The 21,189-nt window shown below is 37.3% G+C and overlaps 2 protein-coding genes and 2 pseudogenes across 2 annotated transcripts; 2 read left to right on the plus strand and 2 right to left on the minus strand.

The window, feature by feature from the left end:
• Positions 1–922: 922 nt before the first annotated feature.
• On the minus strand, positions 923–3,955 carry LOC148298074 (uncharacterized; annotated as a pseudogene).
• A 3,619-nt stretch (positions 3,956–7,574) lies between these two features.
• LOC148298075 (leucine-rich repeat extensin-like protein 4 pseudogene) lies at positions 7,575–8,508 on the plus strand (annotated as a pseudogene).
• Positions 8,509–10,839: 2,331 nt separating this feature from the next.
• On the plus strand, positions 10,840–14,577 carry LOC110772582 (cytosolic Fe-S cluster assembly factor NBP35-like). Its single transcript, XM_021977027.2, has 5 exons — positions 10,840–10,977; positions 11,145–11,204; positions 12,491–12,584; positions 12,738–12,839; positions 13,455–14,577. The coding sequence occupies exons 3-5, from the start codon at positions 12,548–12,550 to the stop codon at positions 14,384–14,386; spliced, it is 1,071 nt and encodes a 356-aa protein (XP_021832719.1). The 5' UTR covers positions 10,840–10,977; positions 11,145–11,204; positions 12,491–12,547; the 3' UTR covers positions 14,387–14,577.
• A 3,787-nt stretch (positions 14,578–18,364) lies between these two features.
• Positions 18,365–20,777, minus strand: CER2 (HXXXD-type acyl-transferase family protein). The gene is made up of 2 exons (XM_088246443.1): positions 20,256–20,777; positions 18,365–19,478 (listed from the first exon to the last, which is right to left on the minus strand). Exons 1-2 carry the CDS (start codon positions 20,670–20,672, stop codon positions 18,615–18,617), a joined length of 1,281 nt encoding a protein of 426 aa, XP_088102569.1. The 5' UTR covers positions 20,673–20,777; the 3' UTR covers positions 18,365–18,614.
• Positions 20,778–21,189: the final 412 nt, after the last annotated feature.

The following is a 21,189-nucleotide window of genomic DNA, read 5'->3' on the forward strand; positions in this document are numbered from 1 at the left end:
GGCTATGGTTGGAAGGCTTGGAAGGACTCGAAAATATCTGAGCAAGCCAAACATGTCATGTGTCGATTGTTGAGACGAATCAAGTCATTGGAAGAGAAAAGAGCTAAAGAGAAGAAGATTGTGCAAGAGCTAAAAGACAGAGAGAAAAAATTTCGAATTTGTCTGCTGAGTTGTTTGGTTGTAATTTTGTTGTTGTTTACTGTATTAGTTAGCTTTTGATTTGGTTGAATGTAGGTTTTGATTTGGTTGAATGTAGTGGCTTGTGCATTGTTTTGGCTTAACGATTGTAGTGGCAGATTTAGAGGTTCAATGTAGGTTTGGCTAAATGAATTTGGTTGAATGCAAGGGTTCTTTGTTTTTTTGGGTAACTGAAACTTACCATTTGGCACAAGCCAAGGCAAAATACCCAGAAACTGCAAACAGAGCACTACAACAAAAGCAAGGCATAAAGCCTACACTAATCCAAGCAGTATGCTCTGCTTGGTGATAGATTAATCTGTGAAACACTTCAAAATCTACCATAATCCATCCAAATTCAACATATTCACATCGCCAACATTTGAAATCCATGAAATAGCCATATGTTGAAAAATATACACTCCAACATCTGCAATTCATCCAAAACTTCATCTAAAACAGCCATATGTTGAAAAATATACATTCCAACATTTGCAATACATCAAAAACTTCATCTAAAAGAGCCATATGTTCAAAATATACATTCCAACTGTTGAAATACATCCCATCCAAAATAGCCATCAGTTCAAAATACATATTCCAACTTTGCTTAAATACATCCAAAATAGCCATCAGTTCAAAATACACATTCTACTATAAAATATACATTCCAACATTGCTTAAACATCATCTAAAAGACACATCTGTTCAAAATACACATTGCAACATCTACTAGCCCATCTGTTCAAGCCAAACTACCAAGGCATCCGTTCAAAATACCCATGAAATCCATCATCTCTTTTACCTCCATGGCCTTGCCCTTTTGCAGGGGATTAGAACCTTTTCCCTGCTGGCATGGAACTGTTTTGAGTGGTAACAGCAGACTCAGGTTGTGAGCTTGGACCTGCTTGTGAAGCTAAATTGCAGGTACCTGGTTGTGAAGCAAGATTGGTTCCACTTACTTGGCTAGCAACATTGGTTGGAGCTGTTTAGCTTGCAGTGGCTGCAGTCCTTGTCAACCCTCCTCTAATTGCCTACAAATGAAATTAATCACAATTAAAACTCAAATGAGTCCAATTAAAACATTCAATCATAATTTGACATCCTTTACCGGTAATGTAGCAGTGGCTGCAGCTCCTCTTCCCACGTTTTTTCCTCTTCATGTCCTTCTTCATGTCCATCTTCTTGTCTCTCTGCCTCTTCCGCCATCTGCCCTTCCACAATTAGTAGCATTATGGCCCTCTCCTCCACAGACTGAGCAATGGATTACAATTCCATATCTCCTAGGCTTGGTGGCACCCTTTGGGATCTCATCAACGGGTCTAGTCCTTGCCTTCTTTGGCCTACCACTTTGTTTGTGATACAGTGGGGGTTTAATTGGTGCATAACCTGATTTCCTCCATAAGGTTTGGCTTGGCATTGGTGAAATGTAATTTCTATAAGCCCTATCATAAGCTTCTCTCTTATACACCTCATTGACATAACTCATTGGGCTTCTCTGTTGCCTTGATATTGCAGCCATGGCATGGGAACATGGGATGCCACAGAGATCCTATTTTCGACAAGAGCAAGAGTGAGTATTTAGATCAACTGCATATTACCTACCAAGCATATGGGTGACTTGAAACTTGTTTCCACCTGCATTCTGTGTAATGCATGAGCCACTCTCTTTCAAATTTTTTTCAATAATTTGAAAGATCCTTGGCCCAACTCTTTGAGTCCATTTTCACTTCCTTTTGTCGTGCAACTCTCAACATCAAATAGGTTCTTATCCTTTCCACCATCGTGATGATTGGTTTATCTCTTGCCTCCAAAATGGCTGAATTGAAGCATTCACATAAATTGTTCAGCAGTATATCACACTTGCTCCCAGTAGTAAAGTATGACTTACTCCAATGAATTGCAGGCCTATCCTTAAGCCATGCATGAGCTGGGGCAGATATTTCCATAATATTGTCCATCTCAGCTTCCCACCAAGGAAGTGTTGTACTTCTAGCAGCAGCCCATATCCTCTGTTTAAGTGACAAACTACCATGCCCAGCAAGTTTGAAATTATTGTGCAAATGCCTTACACAATGCCTATGTTCAGCATCCGGCTTTAAAGCCTCAATTGCCTGCCCCAGTCCTTTTTGTTTGTCAGTGGTAAAAACCCACCCATTTTCAGTGCCTCTTACCCCAACATCATTGAAGAATATATCTAAAAACCATGTCCACGTGTCTCTGTTTTCTATCCCCACAACAGCAAAAGCTATTGGGAACATGCCATTATTGGCATCAATCCCAACAGCACTTAAAAGTTGTCCTGGATGTTGTCCTTTGATGAAAGCCCCATCAAAACCAACCATGGTTCTGCATCCTTCAATAAACCCCTTCCTCAATTGAGCAAAACATATATAAAGCCTCTCAAAAACTGGACCATCTCCCCGCAATGATGTCTTCACTAAAACTGTGCTTCCTGGGTTTTTCCTCTTAAGCTCCTCACAATAATTCCACAGCTTTGCATATTGTTCTTCAATGCTTCCTTGAATCATCTCCTTTACGGAATTCTTTGCCTTGTAGCATTGGTCCCTAGTAACATCTATACTATAATGTTTCCTCACCAATGTCATGAAGTCAACAACTGACATGTTAGGATTGGTTATCAGATCCTCATCAAACCTTTTAGCCAACCAATGTGAAGTGGCAAACCTAGTTCTTTGAGATCTGCCGCATGTATGAATTGGATGGAATTTCTTCGCTCTAACAGTGGGTCCTTTCCCAACATGTGCAGCATACAATAACCAAGGACAATCTTCAAGTTTATCTGCAAATTCATCTTCACCCTCTTCACCCTTACCATTCCTCTTACTCTTATCACTCTGCCTCTTTGCCTTTTCACCCTTACCATGCCTTTTTGCCTTTTCACCCTCATTATTACCATAACATACCAGCCTCACTCTATTAGGCTCATTCTTCACATACCTTATTCTTCTAGCACACTTGCATACATAGTACTTTATGACCTCTCTACATTCCTGCATATTAGGAAACTCTAAACCCAAGTGGAATTTTGGATCCAAAAGGTCATGCTGTTTATTATATTGCTTGAATTTTGGCTGCCTCAAACCTTTTTTCTTGACATCTTCACCTTCACTATCTTCATGCAAACTCTCTAAGTCTGATGTATTATAACCATCAGTGTCACCCTCACCTGGTTCTTTATTTCCATCATCTTACTCTTCACTTACAACATACCTATGAAAATTCATTTGTCTTCTTCATCACTTTGCTCAAACTCACTGTCTATGAAATCACCATCTTCTTCGTCATCCTCCCCACCTTCAGCTTCATCACTTTCTTTCTCAACTTCCTCTGCCTCACCAAATTCTTCCTTTATCTCAACATCCACGAACTCATATTGCACATTTTCTTCATCAGCATCATACCCAGGAGCAGTGTCTTTGTGATGTTCAGCATTTGCAGAGAATACTGGGGACTCAACATTTAGAGGCCTAGGTGCTGAATTTTCAGTTATGTATAACACAAACAGCTGGCTCGGTTTCATCAACTTCAATGCTCCAAAATAATCCTTATCTGTCCTAATTTCGACCCAACCATTTATCATGTGCTTGTAATAGTATTGAATGTTCTGCTGATCATACCCAAGGTGTTTAACCATTTCAAATAACTCAAGCATTGAAACCTTATCTGCATCTTGCCCATCAATCCATTGTACAATACCTCCCATATATAAACCATCAGCAAAATAGCCACCGTGGTGTACTTCAAGTGTGAACATGTCAGGATTAGCTGCACAACAATTAATTTTCTCATTAATTTACTATGTACCCTATACAGTACACTAAATGTTTACTATTTATCATATACAATACCATACAATACAAACTCAGACAAAACTCAGACAAAACCCAACAAACAATAAACAAACAACATGCATAGGAACCACATTCACAACCCAACCTAAGTCTCAGTCAACAAACAACATCCATAGGGACCACTTTCTTCGAATTTTCTTATGCTTTTTCATGAAGTCCAAAAATAAAATCCGACAACAACCAAGAATAAAACTCAAACAATTGCATCAAATAAATAAAATAAAGTAAGCTGCTTACTGTATTTGGTAGCTTCCCCACCATCTTTGATTTTCATTGTGTTTGTTTACCAAATCAACCTTGTCGAACTCGTTTGGAATCTTGACTCTTTCTCCCAATTCGAATCTCTCAGTCGCCGTACTCTATCTTTCTCTCTCACCCTTTTTCGAATCAGTTGCTCTCTCTCTTTCACTCTCAGCTTCTTTCGAAAAAGTGAACGAACCCTAACTCTAATTTGGGAATTGACCATACGAAGGAAGCAGTCAAAGGGGGCTCAGTGCTGAGGTGTGAAAGGATGATATTACCCTCAGCAAACGACTCACGTGCCTCTCACGTGGTTTTTCTAATGGGCATTTGGATGGAATTGGGGAAAACCTAACGGCATGGGTGAAATTGGCGATTAAATTTAATACGAAAGCTAAATTGGCTGAAATTTTTTTCCAGGATGGACATTTCGACAATCGAAATAGTCCAGGGGGGTTTTCCGCCATTTACCCTTATTCCAATTTGTAACTCCTCCCTCACTCCCTTACTCCCTTTCTCCCCCTCTCCTCCTCTCCTCCTCTCCTCCTCTCCTCCTCTTTGCTTCCCTCCTCCGCTTCTTCTTTCCCCTCATTCTCCCTCCTTTTCAACCCCTCTGTAGTTCTCTTTAACTCTCCACTTTCCTGGGGTGGCTCTAACTGCCCCTTCTTGGGTTTTTATGCCTATATTTGTTTGGATCTAGGATTTGTTAGTTGGTTTTATTTTTTTTGGTGAAGAATCTTCAGTGGCTTCTAATGGTGCTCTCTATCACGGTGGAGGCGACATCGTTGACGTTAGTGGGTTTAACATCAGTTGCTATTCTGGTTTGTTTTGTGTTGTTGAAGCAGCCACCGAGAAACACTATTGTAACCATGATATAGTTGTCGTTTTGGCATATACAAGGATTTGGCTCCAATTCAAACTTTGGAGTTACAAAAATGGAAGTTGGATTGTGTGAGTTGGAGTTTAGCAGGTGCGGCACTAAGAATTTAGCTGGTATAGCGTTATGAGTCCCTTCAGTTGCCCAAGAAGATGTGGAGCGGTAAGCTTGTTTGTTTGTTTGTTTATTTGTTTGTTTGTTTGTTTTAGTCTAATAATTATCACGAACTCTTTAGGAGTTTGCTGTGTTTTGTATTTTAGTTTTCGGCTTTTGTTTGCGCTAAAACTAAATATATAGAAATAGAAGCAACTTACAGGTGATGTAGACGGTCTAAGGACCGATTGGGCCTCTGGTATGAACACGTCCTTCCTTGGGATGCTGAATCTGGGTCAAGGAGAGAAACAATGGATAAGGTCTAGAGCACCGGTATGGTACCAGCCGAAGACCCTCCGATACTAAAGTAAGTTTAAGAGCTTTGATATTGACAATGCATAAGTCTAAAAGTCAAGTTGAAAGTCTTACCCTCTATCTAAGGCAAGAGGGGCCCTATTTTATAGAGAGTGCCTGGTGTGCTCTTAGTACTTAGTTTCGATGTGGGACTCGTGGGAGTATCTTCTGAGGTCGACACGAGTTCGCAAATATCTAGGTGAGGCATTCGAGGTTGTCCCGCAGAATCGTCAAGGCGTGCCGAACGCATGCTTGAGGGTCGTTTGGTAGCTTATATAGATAGTCTGTTCGATGGGGCACTTGGGAGAGCTCGTCGATTAAATCGGTGATGGACACCGATTCGCATTCAAATGATCTACCAGTGCGAGCCGTAGGGTTGACCTTAGCTCTGTCATCTGTCCACGTGTCATGACGCAAGTGGAGGGTCAAATATGGTACAAACAGCTTTCGATATGGATGTACTATTTTTGTCGCTGCACAATGGATCTTTCTTGTAAGTCTGAGTACATGTGCTTCTCGCTGCTAAATTGGGGATTTAAGTCTTTTTTATTTATTTTTGTTACATTGGAGGAAAGAAACCCCACTGGGGTTTGATCCTGGGTGCCATGGAAGGGAGGGGAATCCACCACCACTACTATGATGGGAACCCATTGGAGGAAGTCTTTTTTGGGCGTAATTCTCTCCATATCAAATTAACATATTGTTGTGTTTGGTCACTGGAGATATTGTACCCATATTCGACATTACGGCTGCTTTGTATGTTGTTTGGTTTCATAAATAATTACCATCGATTTTTCTCAAAAAAGCAAAACACGTAAGAAATAAAAAAAATTACGTGGGCTCCACATTAAAATCTATAATCAAATACCCTCAAAATCGAGAATGAAATCAACTAAGGGGAGTGGTTGACCCGATTACAAAAATAATGTATGTGGGACCCACCCATATTAGATATATGGTAATAAATGTGGTCAATAAATGTTGTACAAATAACATCACATTGATGACCATATCTCTAATACAAGTGAGTCCACATACAAATAACATTACTCATATAGTGGTTGATATCATTGCTGCTGTTATTGCTTCAAGTTACTCAAACTTAGAATTGCCTAACTCGAGTGGGTATGGTTTCAGTCCTATCGTTTAATTACATTTGATTGTTTATACTTAATCTATGAGTGCCTTATATGTGCAATCCTTGTGAAATATGTGAAGTATTTATCTTTTAGATTGCTTTTGATTACTTTTGTCATCCAAAATGCCCTTATGTGGGTCCAAACTAAGGACCGAATTGGAACTGTATAGGTCTGGTTTGATTAAGTTTTGCTTGCTATTTTTATAAGAATCGTATAGAATTTTACTTAGGGCCAGTTTGAAATTGTTGTCACTTTAAAAATAAAAAAAAACAGCTTCTGATGTGCTTTGAAAATAATCAACTGTAAAATAAAGCAGTTCCATGTTTGATAAACAATATTTTTAAAGTGTTGTTGGTATAAAAAGCAATATCAAAACCGTTTGGTAAATTTTAGGCTTATTTATTGTAGCGCCCCCTGAAACTTCGATCAAATATCACTTTACCCCCCAAAGTTAAAATGGCCCATTTAACCACCTTGACCGTGATTTCGTGTTCCACTTTACCCCTGCCGTTATCTCCATTAATAACTCTGTCAATTTTGATGACGTGGCAGGGCTATTTTAGTCTTTTTTACAACAAGTGATGACGTGTCATGTGAATGACCCACTTTTTTGTTTAAATTGAATTAAATAAATAATAAAATAATGTAATTATTTGTTTAATTAAAATGTATATATATAATAGAAAAATTAATTAATAAAAATCTTTTTTCACTATGCTTTAATTCGAGAGGTCGTCTACTCCAAAAACTCATATTTTCCTTGCTGTTCGTGAGTGGCATGGAGCTGTGGCTTTAAAACCAAAGTTGAAAGTGCAAGTTATGTTAACTTGGATTCCTCCCGAAACTGGTCAATACAAACTAAATATAGATGGAACTAGAAAAATAGCCTCTGGGTCTATTGGGGTTGGTGGCTTGATCCGAGACTGTACTGGAGACTGGATCAGAGGATTTGCAGTTAATCTTGGAGAAGGACAGATCTTGGATGCTGAGATCTGGGCTTTGTACTTTGGCTTAAAGCTTGCTGCAGATGCTATTGCAAATTGGAGTTATAACTTAGCGCTAGGAAAATATCCTTCTTGATGATATCCTTGGGATCGCTACACCCCGCATGATACCTGCTGCTGCTTTGTTTGTTTTGTTTGGGGTTTTCCCCCCTTTCTCACCGAAAAAATAATAATAATTAAATTAAATTAAATAAATAAAATTTTGCCCAGATCCAACTCTTGGGCTGCTTGCAGATCTCGCATTGTTCCACATGAACTCCAATCGCTTATGCGAGACTGTGCCTCACAAGTTCAAGCTGCTCTTTGAGCTCGATATCAGCAACAATCGGTTTGCTGGGAAGTTTCCTCGGGTTGTTCTTCAGCTGCCAAAGCTGAAATTTTTGGATCTGAGGTTCAATGAGTTCGAAGGGACTGTGCCCAAGGAGCTGTTCGACAAGGACTTGGACGCCATTTTCATCAACCACAACAGGTTCAGGTTCGATCTGCCGGATAACTTCGGGAACTCGCCGGTCTCCGTCATCGTCCTCGCCAACAACAAGTTCCACAGCTGCGTTCCGGCGAGCCTGGGCAACATTTCGAACCTCAACGAGATCATTCTGATGAACAATTGGTTCAAGTCCTACTTGCCGGAGGAGATTGGGATGCTCAAGAACTTGACGGTGTTCGATGTGAGCTTCAACCAGTTCTTGGATTCTCTTTGGGGAGAATTAGATCTGGGTAGGATTTTTTTTTAATTTAAAAAAATTATAAAAAAATTATAAATTTAAATTATAAAATTTTAAATTTAATTTAATTTTGGCTTATTATCACAAAAGGTCCCTAAGGTTTACGAAACTATCAGATTGCATCCTTAATGTTTTTTTGTGTCACTCGTGGTCCTCAAGGTTAGTATGTATAATCACAAATGGTCCCTGCCGTTAGGTTCCGTCAAAAACTCCGTTAGTTTGCTGACGTGGCATATATACATATCACAAAACATCCCTAAGGTTTACACATCTATCACAAATGGTCCTTGCGAAATTTTTTAATTTTTTAATTTAAAATTCATAAAATTTTGGTTTTCTTTTTTATATTATTTAAAAATATATATTGTATTTTAAATACATATGACACTATATTTTTGAAGATGTGGGCTCCATATATATGCCACACCAACAAACTAATGAAATTTTTTTAAAATAATTTAAAATTCATAAAATTTAAAAATGAAAAAACCATTTATATAAGGATTTTAACCTTAAGGACCATTTATAATCCCTAAACCCTTGGTTTTTTTCATTTTTAAATTTTATGAATTTAAATTATTTTTTTAAAACTCCATTAGTTTGTTGATGTGGCATCTATGTGGAGCCCACATCTAAAATAATATAGTTTCATGTGTATTTAAAGTACAATATATATTTTAAAATAATTTAAATTTTATGAATTTTAAATTTAAAAAAATTTGCAGGGACCATTTGTGATAGGTGTGTAAACCTCAGGGATGTTTTGTGATATATATATATATGCCACATCAGCAAACTAACGGAGTTTTTGACGGAATCTAACGGCAGGGACCATTTGTGATCATACATACTAACCTTGAGGACCACTAATGACACAAAAAAACATTAAGGATGAAATCTGATAGTTTCGTAAACCTTAGGGACCTTTTGTGATAATAAGCCTTTAATTTTTAAAGCATAGAAAAGAAAGATTTTTATTTATTATTATTTTTTGATAAACTTATTTATTAATTTTTCCATTATATTGTTATTTATTTAATTCAATTTAAACAAAAAAGTGGGTCATTCACATGACATGTCATCACTTGTGATAAAAAGACTAAAATAGCCTTGCTACGTCATCAAAACTGACAGAGTTTTTAATGGAGATAACGGCAGGGGGTAAAGTGGAACACGAAATCACGGTCAAGGGGGTTAAGTGGGCCATTTTAACTTTGGGGGGGGTAAAGTGAGATTTGACCGAAATTTCAGGGGGTGCTACAGTAAATAACCCTAAATTTTAATATAAAACTATTATAACTATGAATAATGACTAAAATAGACATAATGTTGAAAATATTATGAGCTAATCCTGTGGTGATGATGGAGGTGCAGGTTGAGATGGAGGCGGTAGTGATGGTGGTGGTGATGAAAATTAATGATGGTATTATGAGAATTGAAAAAATTCACTAAATGCTCAACTCTACTTTTTTTGAAAGCAGCTTAAAAGCTACTGTCAAACGGCCATTGCTTTTAAAATAATCATTATATTATATTTTTACCAAACACCTTAAACAACTTAACTTTATGTCCCGTTTGGTTCGCGAAAAAGGTTTGATGGGAAATATTTCCCATGCCTTTTCCCAATGGATGAGAAATTGAAGATTCATTTCACATGTTTGATAATGTTGGGAAAGTAACCATGAAATATCACTTTATTTCATTTCCCATGTTTGGAATGTAAAAAAAAAGTTTGTTTAATTTTCCAATTATACTAATATGAAATCAAACTTTATTGTAATTCTAAATTGTTAAAGCGGACAAAATGGTCATGAAAAATGTGTATTTAGCTCATTTTCCCAAAGTTTACTATGGGAAGGGAAAATGAAACCCAAGAGGAGAGGAGGGTTATATTTCTGCCCTATTTTTCCATGTGCCAAACAACCATTTCCCATGCTTGGACTTACCAAACGTGGACAAACAATTGATTTCTCATCCCAAGCCTCCTTTACCATGAACCAAACACATCCTTAAAGTGAAGCAAGTTTTTTGCCAAAAAAATAAAAATCTCAAACAAGCCTTAGGCTACAAGAGTAAAGTAAAGCCTAGAACCTTCTCTAATCTGCAAGAATTCTATAGCGAGGGCCTTATATATGGCCCTTAGGTGAGACCCTACCTCTTAACTGTTATATCAAATTGGTTAGCTGTTTGATCAAATTGGTTAGCATGATCCAACAGTTAAGAGATAAAACCTCACCTCTAAGATATAGGTGTCAGCAAAACAGAAAGAAGATAACAAATTGATCGAATAAGCTTAGGGCCCATTTGGCTCGGGGTGGATTTGGGTACACGGCTTTGTATTTGGGCTTTAATACCAAGAGGATTTTGTAAACCCAAATTCAGGGATATAACTTATGAACTTCATCGCTCTCTCGCTTTCTCTTGCTCACCGTCTCTCCGTGCTCTTCGCGCTCTCTCTCTTGCTTTCAACTTGGTCGCTCTTTCTCAGCTCAGGTAGACAGTTCTCCCTCCTCTTTCTCTATTACATATTATCTGGTCGGTATTTCGTGGGGGTGAATATGAATTTGAACTTTCATTGAAGTAGGAAATTTTGGTTGTGGTGATTTGGTTTGTTGATTTGACTGAATTTTGTGTTTTTATTATGTGCTATTTTTGTGCAGGTTGGAACTCCAATTTGTACTGTTTATATTGTAGAGAAGGGGCTGAAGGTATCCGTTAAGGTATGATATTGCAGCGAACTTGGTTTGTGTATAGTTGAAGCAATATTTTTACGCCTTTAAGGGAGATGGGCTTCTAGTTATGTTCATATGTCATTATATTAGAAGAAAATATTACAGAGCATTAAAGTTGATCAATGATGTTTTTCTAATGTTTATGCAAACTGCTTTGCCCCATTCTTTGTGTTTTGAAGATTTCCAGTATTTGTTGTGTTTATGTCCAAATATACAAGTGTTTACTGCTAAATTGCTAATGGGTTGGTTGTGCAACCTCGTGCTTCTCATTATTCACTTATTGCTTGTGCTTTTCAGATCTGTCTTAAATCCACTGACTCTCAGTCTCAGAGCTTCTGAAGTTTATTAGCTGCCAAACAAATGTCATGTCCCAAGCATCCCATAGTGAAAAAATAGAATAGGTTATACTAAATATCTGATAATAATTAGAGAGGGAGAAAGTCTAATGGACCTAAAACCAAACTTTCATGAAGAGGTGACATATTGTGTCCAAAATGAATAGTTATGATATTTTGATGTCATGAACTTTCTGTTACTCTGTGATTGAACAATTGCAATCACATTAATTGTGTACGCCTCTATAGTTCTCTATGCAGCTGTAAAGAAAATTTTGTTTTTAAGCCCCTTCTAGGAAAAAAAAACAGTAATATTAACCTTGTTTGTTTCCCTCCCTGTACTTCCCAAATCCCAGTTCTCCATCTCTTTTTTTTAAGGTCAAGTTCCAGTCATCTGCATGTCTTAGTTTCTTAAATTGCTTTAGCTGTTTCACATAGATAGGACAAAATTCAGCAATATGAGGAATTGAAGATGTTTGGTCGTCGAGAGAGTTACTTAGGTGATAGCTGCTTTGGTTATTGTCGAAACAAGGGCATTGAAACCTTCTTAAAAATCAGCATAGAAAGTGGGTTAGGTTTAATCCACCAGGGTGTTATAGTTCTATTGTTAGCAAGCAAAAGTAAAAGGCAAAACATGATACTTTGGTGCATGACAAAACAGGGGCATTTCTTTTTGTTCAGCAGAAAATATAAGTGATTCTCTAAAATCGTCAAAATACCAACCTCCAGATTGTGTTTCCCCTCTTCCGCTGTTTCTTTTTAATCTTTTAATTTAATAGGTATAGTACAGTGCACATGCAAGTTTTGAACATGCTAGAATATGTTACATCATCATGTCCCCTTATATAGCATGACTGTAGCTGCCACATGATCTCAGTTTTTCTGTAGCAAAGGCCCTTTTCTTTATTCTGACACTCTCTCCCTCCCTCAAAATCAAAGGCATTTACGGTAAAGCCAAGCCAATACATAAAAGGAAAAGTGAAACCCCCAATCGTCATGGAGAATGGTGAAATTCCCGAAAACGCCAATGAACGTAAGTCTTTCTTCATAATCTCAATTCTCAAGGTTTTACTGGGTTTTGTTCAGTTGGGCTGTCTTAATTTCTTCTTCATCTTTTTATAATAATAATAATTATTATTTTAACTTTTTTTTTTTTAATTTGTGGGAATTTTTTTATTTTTTTCAGATTGTCCGGGTCCTCAATCCAATTCTGCTGGAAAATCTGATTCGTGCGAAGGATGCCCAAATCAACAAATTTGTGCTACTGCTCCAAAGGGCCCTGACCCAGGTTTCCTTTCACTCTTTTACTGCTAAAGCTATGCTTTTGTTCAGCTTTAGCTGCAAACTTCTAACTGCTTTTTGGTTAATTATGGCCAGTGATTCTTGTAAGTTATTTTTTTTATGTTGCTCTGAGTTATTCAAGTATGATAAGCATTTAGATGAACAAGCCAAAGTGGATGCTTTTATGTGAATGTCATGAAATTGTTGATTCGGAACAATCATGAATAATTTGGCCCTAGTAATCTTTGCACATCTGAATTATAGCATAATTTTTTCATTTGATCGCACTTGATATGTAGCATTTCTTTGGAGCTATGAATTAAATTAAAACACTTTATATGCATAAAAAAAATCTCAAGCTTGTTTCTTCTTATATTTTATGTGCTGCCTCCAAAGTTCAAATGTAATTTTGTAATTATGTGGCTTATACCTTATTAGATGGTGTTGTTGTTGTGGGGAGGGGGATAAAATATTAATAACCCCTCTGTGATTTTCTTCATTTGTGCAACTGTGCAAGCTTTGGTTCCATGTCGACATTCTTTTTCCTCCATAAAAAACCATCTTATATGACTCAAGGATGATGTGCTTTTGTATTCATGATTTGTATATTGTTTTTGTACAGACGTGGTTGCAATTGCAGAAAGGATGGCCACTGTAAAGCATAAGATACTGGTTTTATCAGGAAAAGGTGGAGTTGGCAAGAGCACATTCTCTGCCCAACTTGCATTTGCACTAGCTGCTATGGACTTCCAGGTGGGTCTTCTTGACATTGACATTTGTGGCCCGAGCATCCCGAAGATGCTTGGCCTAGAAGGCCAAGAAATCCACCAGAGCAACCTTGGCTGGTCTCCTGTCTATGTTGAGTCCAACCTTGGGGTAATGTCAATTGGGTTCATGCTTCCAGAACCTGATGAAGCTGTTATATGGAGGGGACCGCGCAAAAATGCGCTCATTAAGCAATTCTTGAAGGATGTTTATTGGGGTGAGCTTGATTTTCTAGTAGTTGATGCTCCTCCTGGGACCTCAGATGAGCACATTTCAATTGTTCAATACCTCGATTCTGGTTCAATAGATGGTGCAATCATAGTCACCACTCCACAACAGGTCTCCCTGATTGATGTTCGGAAAGAAGTAAGTTTCTGCAAGAAAGTTGGAGTTCAGGTCCTTGGGATTGTTGAGAACATGAGTGGCTTGTGCCAGCCAGTGATGGATTTCAAATTTTTGAGGATGACAGAGACCGGTGAGCAAATAGACGTCACAGAATGGGCTAGGGAGCATCTGAAAGAGAGAGCACCAGAATTTTTAAACATAATAGCTTGCACTGAAGTGTTTGATAGTAGCGGTGGTGGAGCTGAAAGAATGTGCAGGGAAATGGGGGTGCCTTTTCTGGGGAAGGTACCATTGGACCCCCAGCTTTGCAAGGCAGCTGAAGAAGGTAGATCTTGTTTTGTTGATCAGAAGTGCCGGGTGAGTGCACCGGCACTGAAGAAAATCATAGATAAAATGATGGAAAATCAGGGATTATCTAGAATGTTGGTAGACAACGATGCATAGGTGATTGGCTTCACCAAGTGATCTTGGTAGATCAAGATTTTGTTCGAGTTTTACCTCAACACTTTAATGGTTGTGTACAATATTTTTTTTTTTGGCATGTGAATTGTCTTTTTGTTATATGGAATTTATAGAACAATTTTATTTGTTTTCTTTTTAATTTCTTTTGTATAATATCACAATTTTCTTGACCATGAATCCTCGTAAATGTATTATTTGTAGGGTGGATTTGGATTTCGACTCCCAAATCCAAATTCAACTGTTTAGGTATTTATTAATTGTACGGATTTGTATTTGGGCTAAATCCTGAGAGGGTTTTCGACTGACTGATACTTACCAAGTTCATCTCTTGCAAATTATTGTTATTATTATGCTTGACCTTTTTCTAAATTTGTTTACTTATTCTATAAATTGAAAAAATTACAGATCTATAAGATTCAGGTATTCCATTTGGACGCATGGAAAGTATACATTCCATTTGGACCATCACTTTTCTATGGAGGAGTATTATCTTTGATTGGCCGTTGAATGGGACAATCACTGATAATGCTCTGGTAACAGGGCTCAAGGCACTCTTCAAGCCTCGACTCTGGTGCATTGTGTAAGGATCACTGACAGTGGGATGCAGCGTGTGTTTGACAGCAACCCAAAACGAACAAAGGTGAGTATTTGAAACTTTGTATTCTCTATATTCCTGAATTGAGCAAGTATGTTTCCTGCTTATGTTTCTGCTTATGATTTTGTATCCTTTTTTCAGTGCCAATAATTTTTAAAAGAGATGCTTTTGTGCTGCTTTCTCTTAGAATATAATGTTAAGTTACGTATGAGCCCTGGGACTACTTTCATATAGGGGCTTTTTGTTGTAAGCCACATATGACTACTGTTTCATATATGGTTTCTAAGAAAAACATTTCTTGTGTGCCTCCTATTAAAAATAAAAGTGAAAATCCCGTTCACCATAAGATATCAAACAGAGCAGCTGTAAAACTTGATGAAGTTATTGTATGTTGCTGTTCTTACACGCCTGTCGAGATGAACTCATGTCGTTTATAGTAAGTAGGTTGAAGACTATCATTCCTGTAGTGGTTTTCTGGGCTTTTAATTGGTGGACACCTTTAGTTATATGCCAGTCTGTGTGTTGTCGTGTCTAACACAATGTCAAGAACTGTGGAGTGAATAAGTTTTGGATTAATGTGCAGCTCTTGATACTGAACATGTTTCAGTGTTTTGTTGTAGATTTTGCTTATTGATCACTTAACTGATATTGCAAGTCAGCATAGTTTTTATCTTGTAAACTGGTGGTGTTACGGATATTTTGCCTCCTGTATTCATCATGCTAAGTGTTTGTCAGGAGAATAGGTATCAATTTTGCCTTATTGGCCAATGGAAAGATATTGCATATTCGTTTTGCTGTTGATTGTGGATTAGAATCTAACAGAAATGGGCACAAGTTATTTAATTCATGCTTGGTTGCCACAGTAAGGATTTGTATTAACATGAGGAACTTGCAGCTTGTAAAGCTGTAGATACTCTCCTGAGGAAGGAAAATGAAAATGAAAAAAAGAAAAAGAAAAACGGAATAATAGAGCTGAGATGAGGTTACAATAGAAAGATTGATTGAGATAGGGAAAGGTGAATGACAGTTTGTGGAATGTTGTCCTCAATAAATAACAGTTACATCCATAAAATAAAAAAATAAAAAAACCACTTATATTTTTTTTTTTATGTTTTGTGCTTTTTGATTTCTTTCTTTGCATCTTTATAATTGTCAGCAACAGCTAATGTGTTGAATTTTAAGTGTTTCATTGTTCTTTTTATTTGAGAAAACATTTACTCATATTATTACTTTGGAAAATATTTAATCAAATTTTTACCTTGAAAAATATTTATGCATTATTACTTTGGGAAAAAAAAAAAGTTCAAACTATTTCTTAAATTGATAATTATATTAATAGAAAATTACTTGAAACTCCATCCCAGGAATTTTTTTTTAATAAACAAGTCCTAAGCATTTTATTTATTTATTTTAAACTTGTTTTAAGTGGGGCGTCTTTTTCTCTCCGCTCACCTGAGGACTTGAAAATGAGGATTTGTGAAGACCTCTTTAATAAAAGCCATTGAATTAATCTAACGGCATATAAGTTGGTGGTCTTAGCCCTAACTCATGCTCCTTGTTTTACTCAAACGACCCTTTTAATTTGCAAACCAAAAAAAAAAAAAAACACGGTTAGTGCTAACTGTGAATTGCAGGGAAGGGACAAGCATTAAACATTTTTTTTAGGACTACTAACTATATGCGTCGTTAGATTAATCCAATTGCTTTTATAAAAAAAGTCTTCACAGGTCCTCATTTTAAGGTCCTTAGGCTTGGTTTGGGGTTGCTGCGCTTAAAAAATAAGCAGCTTTGAAAAGAAGTTTTGGAGGTTAAAGTGTTTGGTAAAACCAATCCAAGCTGCTTATTTTAAAATCTGCTGCCATTCACAGCCAAAAACAAGAAGCAGCTCACACCCTGCTTCTAAAATCTGCTGCGCGGAGAAGCATGCGGAGGGTTTAATGAAACTTTCAAATTGCCCATATTGCCCTTATTTGTTTCAAACAATTACATGCTCTATCCTCGTCATCCCGGGTTCGAGCCTCCCAAGTGTCATTTCTCTTGGATTTTCTGGCTTGCTCGATTCATCCTCTCTCTGCAACCTGCTCCCCTTCTCAATCCATCAAAGCTACCATCTCAACCCAAAACCCCACCAACCCACCTCCCTATTTTACAGACCCAGAACTTCTTCCCCTCCAACCCAAAAAACCCCAACCTTAGCTCCGCACTTTATCATCTCCACATCCACAAAAAATCCAACATCCAGATTACCCACCAGTTATCTCCTCCAGCAAAAGAAAACCAAACCCCCAACTTCCTTGTCTTCCCCACCAAAACACAACCCAATATTACAATCCCACTATTCACATTTATAGAGCAAAGAGAGAGAGGTGGGGATGTAGCATCCACATCCCAAGCATCATCGCCAAACCCAAATACCAACTCAAGGTTGCCGACATCCCAAGCCCCCACATCTTGATGTAATTTAAGAGATGGATGGATGGAGAGAAAGAGAGAAAGGTGTGAGATGGAAAATCTTACACTTTTGACTATAAAAAAAAAGACTTGCAGAGAAGAGAGAGGAATGGTCTCTGTCAAAAAAGAGAAAGAAAGGAGAAGATTTTTTTTTTTTTGGTCTGAAGAGAAAGAAAGGAGATTGGTTGAGAGAAAAGGGAGAGAGAAAAAATAAAGAAAAAAAGATGTATTGAAATTTCTTCTCTTTTGAAAAAGAAACATAAATAAATAATTTTTTTTTATCATACCCTTTTGGTCATTATACACAATCACATCACTTTTACAAAAGGGTTTACCAAACAACACAACACTGCTTTTTATATTCACAGCACTTTTATAAATATAGATTACCAAACACTTAGCTGCTTCACTTCACAGCTGTTTATTCTCGCAGCACAGCAGAAGCAGTTTTTTTAAAAAGCACAGCAATACCAAACTAAGCCTTAGATGAGCGGGACTAGTCAATATAGAATGGGGACAAACTTTGCACTATCTTGAATTGTTTCCCTTGCAAATAACATTTTTTTTCCCAAGAGCGATTTCTAAATTATTCTAATGCACAAGAATGGGATCAAACTCGATACACAAACACTTAAAGTGATTTTTATTATTACATCATAACAATATGAGGGTAGACTATTGGAGAAACACTTGTGTGAAACAGAGACAACATTGTTTTACTATTCCCGACCAATCACGGTATGCAACACGTGATAACTTTTCCACGTGGTAGTCTGTGATTGGATAAGGATAGCAAAGCAGTGCTATCCCCGTTTCACACAAGTTGAAGTTTTTCTGATATATTTGGCATACCATATAGTGTAATTGTTGATTTTATGCGAGCCTCGTCTTTGCTTTGATTCCCAAAGTGTTAGTAAACACTGTAGTGACTGATTCTATGTTCATAAACATACCACTAAAGTATTGGTACAATAAAGATCAGTTAATAAGCTCATAACAACCCTCTCTTCAAATTTGCTAGCCATACGATCACATAAGCAAGAAATTTTCTTTCATCTCTTTTTTTTTTTCTTTTTTCTTCTTCTGTAGTTATAACCAAGCAAACTTCATTGTTTCTTTCTTTTCTATTTTTCTATTTTATTTATTTATTTAACCAAGCAGTTTTCAGGCAGTACTCCATTCTCTTTGGAGCTCAGTTTTCAGCTGTGCAACTTCATTTTCAGACAGAACCACAGTCACTAGTCGGCCGCCATGAATATTAGCTTCTTCATTGCCATATTTTGGCCCTGGAAGCACCAAAACAACCCCTTCATCACCAACCCCATCAATGCTATAATTTGCATAAACTGCTTTTTGTCCCTTCAATTCAAGCCCATAAATCTCTGCCTCTTCCAAATTCACAAATGTCAAATTCGCTCCATATGCTATGAAGTCTGAGCTCCCACTCTCCAACCCTTTCATTTCCTCAACTATTCCATTCTTTTCTGCCCTTCTGTTCAAAATCAGCTCCATCAACTCTGAGACATCAGCTTCTGTGACCAAGAAATCAGCTTCAACTGTGCTCAAAACCATGTTGTTACTTGGAATTTCATATTCTCTTTCATGGGAATTTGTGCAAATTGTCACCCTTCTTGTCTGCTCTGAGTTTTCCTTAATTTTGGACAAGGATTTCCAAATTATAGCAGAAAGAACTTCAAAAGCTGAGAACTTGGTTGATTGTTTTGAGAGCAAATGATCAAGTTTCTTAGCAGAAACATGAAAAGTATGTTTCCTCATCTTGCAGTTGTTGGGTGTCACCCAGTAATCTCCTACTGAATCAACCCTTTTCAGAGAAGATGATGTGTTAGGGGTTGAAAGTGCTGGGAATTCTGGTTTTCCAGGAACTGGCACGTGCAGAGGCTTGAGTGGCAGGTGACCTGCCATGATCTTCCCCCACATGTTGATGAATGCTGAGGCAGAAAATGCATCTCCAAGAACATTGGCCCAGCTCAGCCCCACTGACATTCCTCCACACTTGAACCAAGTGAACTGCTTAGAAGAAATCACCACATGAAAAAGAGAAAGAAGAAGAAGAAAAGATCAGTGACATTAGAGGGAAGAACCATGTAATTTCAAAAAAGAAAAAGAAAAAAGTGAGTTTGTTTTCTCCTATTTCTAAAGAGAAAACTTGTTAGTTTAAGTAAATTTCCCCCTCTAACAAACAATACATGAATGACTTAAAAACATTTTGCTTTCACATGTAATTTTTGTATTATTTTATACTAATATTCTAGATTTTCGGCCTCCAACATTATAATTCTAACTCTGCCTCGTATATGAGAACATAAATAACAGTTGCCCTAGTCTAAACCCCTTTTCTATCTTTTCCCTTTTCGCAACGCAAGAGAAGTAGTAAACATCCCTTTCTCGTAGCTACTCATCACATGTTACTTACACAATGAAATAACTGTGAGGAGATGATATAACTCATGTCATTCAAGTCTCCCCATCTATCTAGACACCGACTAAATTAAAAGAGATATAGAATTAATAGAAACACAGAAGATATGTACAAGTAAAGATTAAAATTTTTTTAGAATATATACAATTTAATTGAAAAGTAATAGCAAATTATAAATTTAACAAATAGATAGTAAATACCAAAAATAAGTGGTTGAGCTAGAATATAGGAAGAGCAAATCTTGACTCAAAGCAAACTTTCCACTTCCCCGTTTGGTAAACTTGTGAAGAAATTTTCTTCAGAGATATTGTTTGCTTTAGTTTCTAGATTTGGGATGTTACTTGACAAGCTAAGTTATAAATTACCTGTAAAAAGACCAAAGGAGAGAATCCAAGATCAGGACCAAGGGCTTGGTTATAAGTAAGACCATCAAAGAGAGAAGAATCCTCCATGGCCATGGCCAGCCATTGATCCATAGCTTCCTCGGAATATGCCTCTACAATTCTCACACCACTATCATTGCACTTGATGAAGGGCCTGCCGGTTTCGGACTGCCGAATCCTCCCGGAGGCAGTGAAGTAGAGCTGCAGCAGATGAAACATAGGTTTCTTCAGGTCATATATTGTGAGCCCTTCAACTGCATCACTCTTGAAGAAGTAGAGCCCTTTGATGTAATGAAGCTTCATGGCCAAGTCCATGTCTGTGAGCTCATGGACCATGTTTTGCTCAGCTGTCATGGTGGCTGGCACAACTGAGGAGAGCCTCAAGCCTGTTGAAATCATTTTTAGTGAAACAAAATGGTGTCTAATTCATGGCATGTTCAATGAAAACCTTGAGATGGAACTATATAGCTAGCTAGGAGGAGTATGCTTTTAATGTAGACTACATTTTGTAGCTGGACATGTTCTAGATCACTTTTATTGGATAAATATTTTTATGTAACTGTAATACTGTTACATGGTATTACCGTCTGATGTATGTGTTATAACCTAAGTCAGTGGGAAACAACAGGATATTTTTTGGGTAATAATTTCCCCACTCCAATTTTATCCACTTACACTCCTTTTTTAGTTATAAAATGGAGTGTAAGTGGATAAAATTGGAGTGGGGAAATCACCACTCTAGTTTTTATGTGACATGATTTTGTTTAAGAATTCTTATCCATGCAGGCATTGGATAAACTGACACATACATAATGGAAACACCAACACTGTTTGTCAATTTATTATGATGACTAGATGATGTGACATGTAATAACGTTAAATTTCATAGAGATGGCCAGCGGTCCATTACTAACAA

The sequence above is a fragment of the Prunus avium genome, chromosome 1, assembly GCF_965620075.1.
Source record: "Prunus avium chromosome 1, drPruAviu1.hap1.1, whole genome shotgun sequence".
In the NCBI taxonomy this organism is placed as follows: Eukaryota; Viridiplantae; Streptophyta; class Magnoliopsida; order Rosales; family Rosaceae; genus Prunus; species Prunus avium.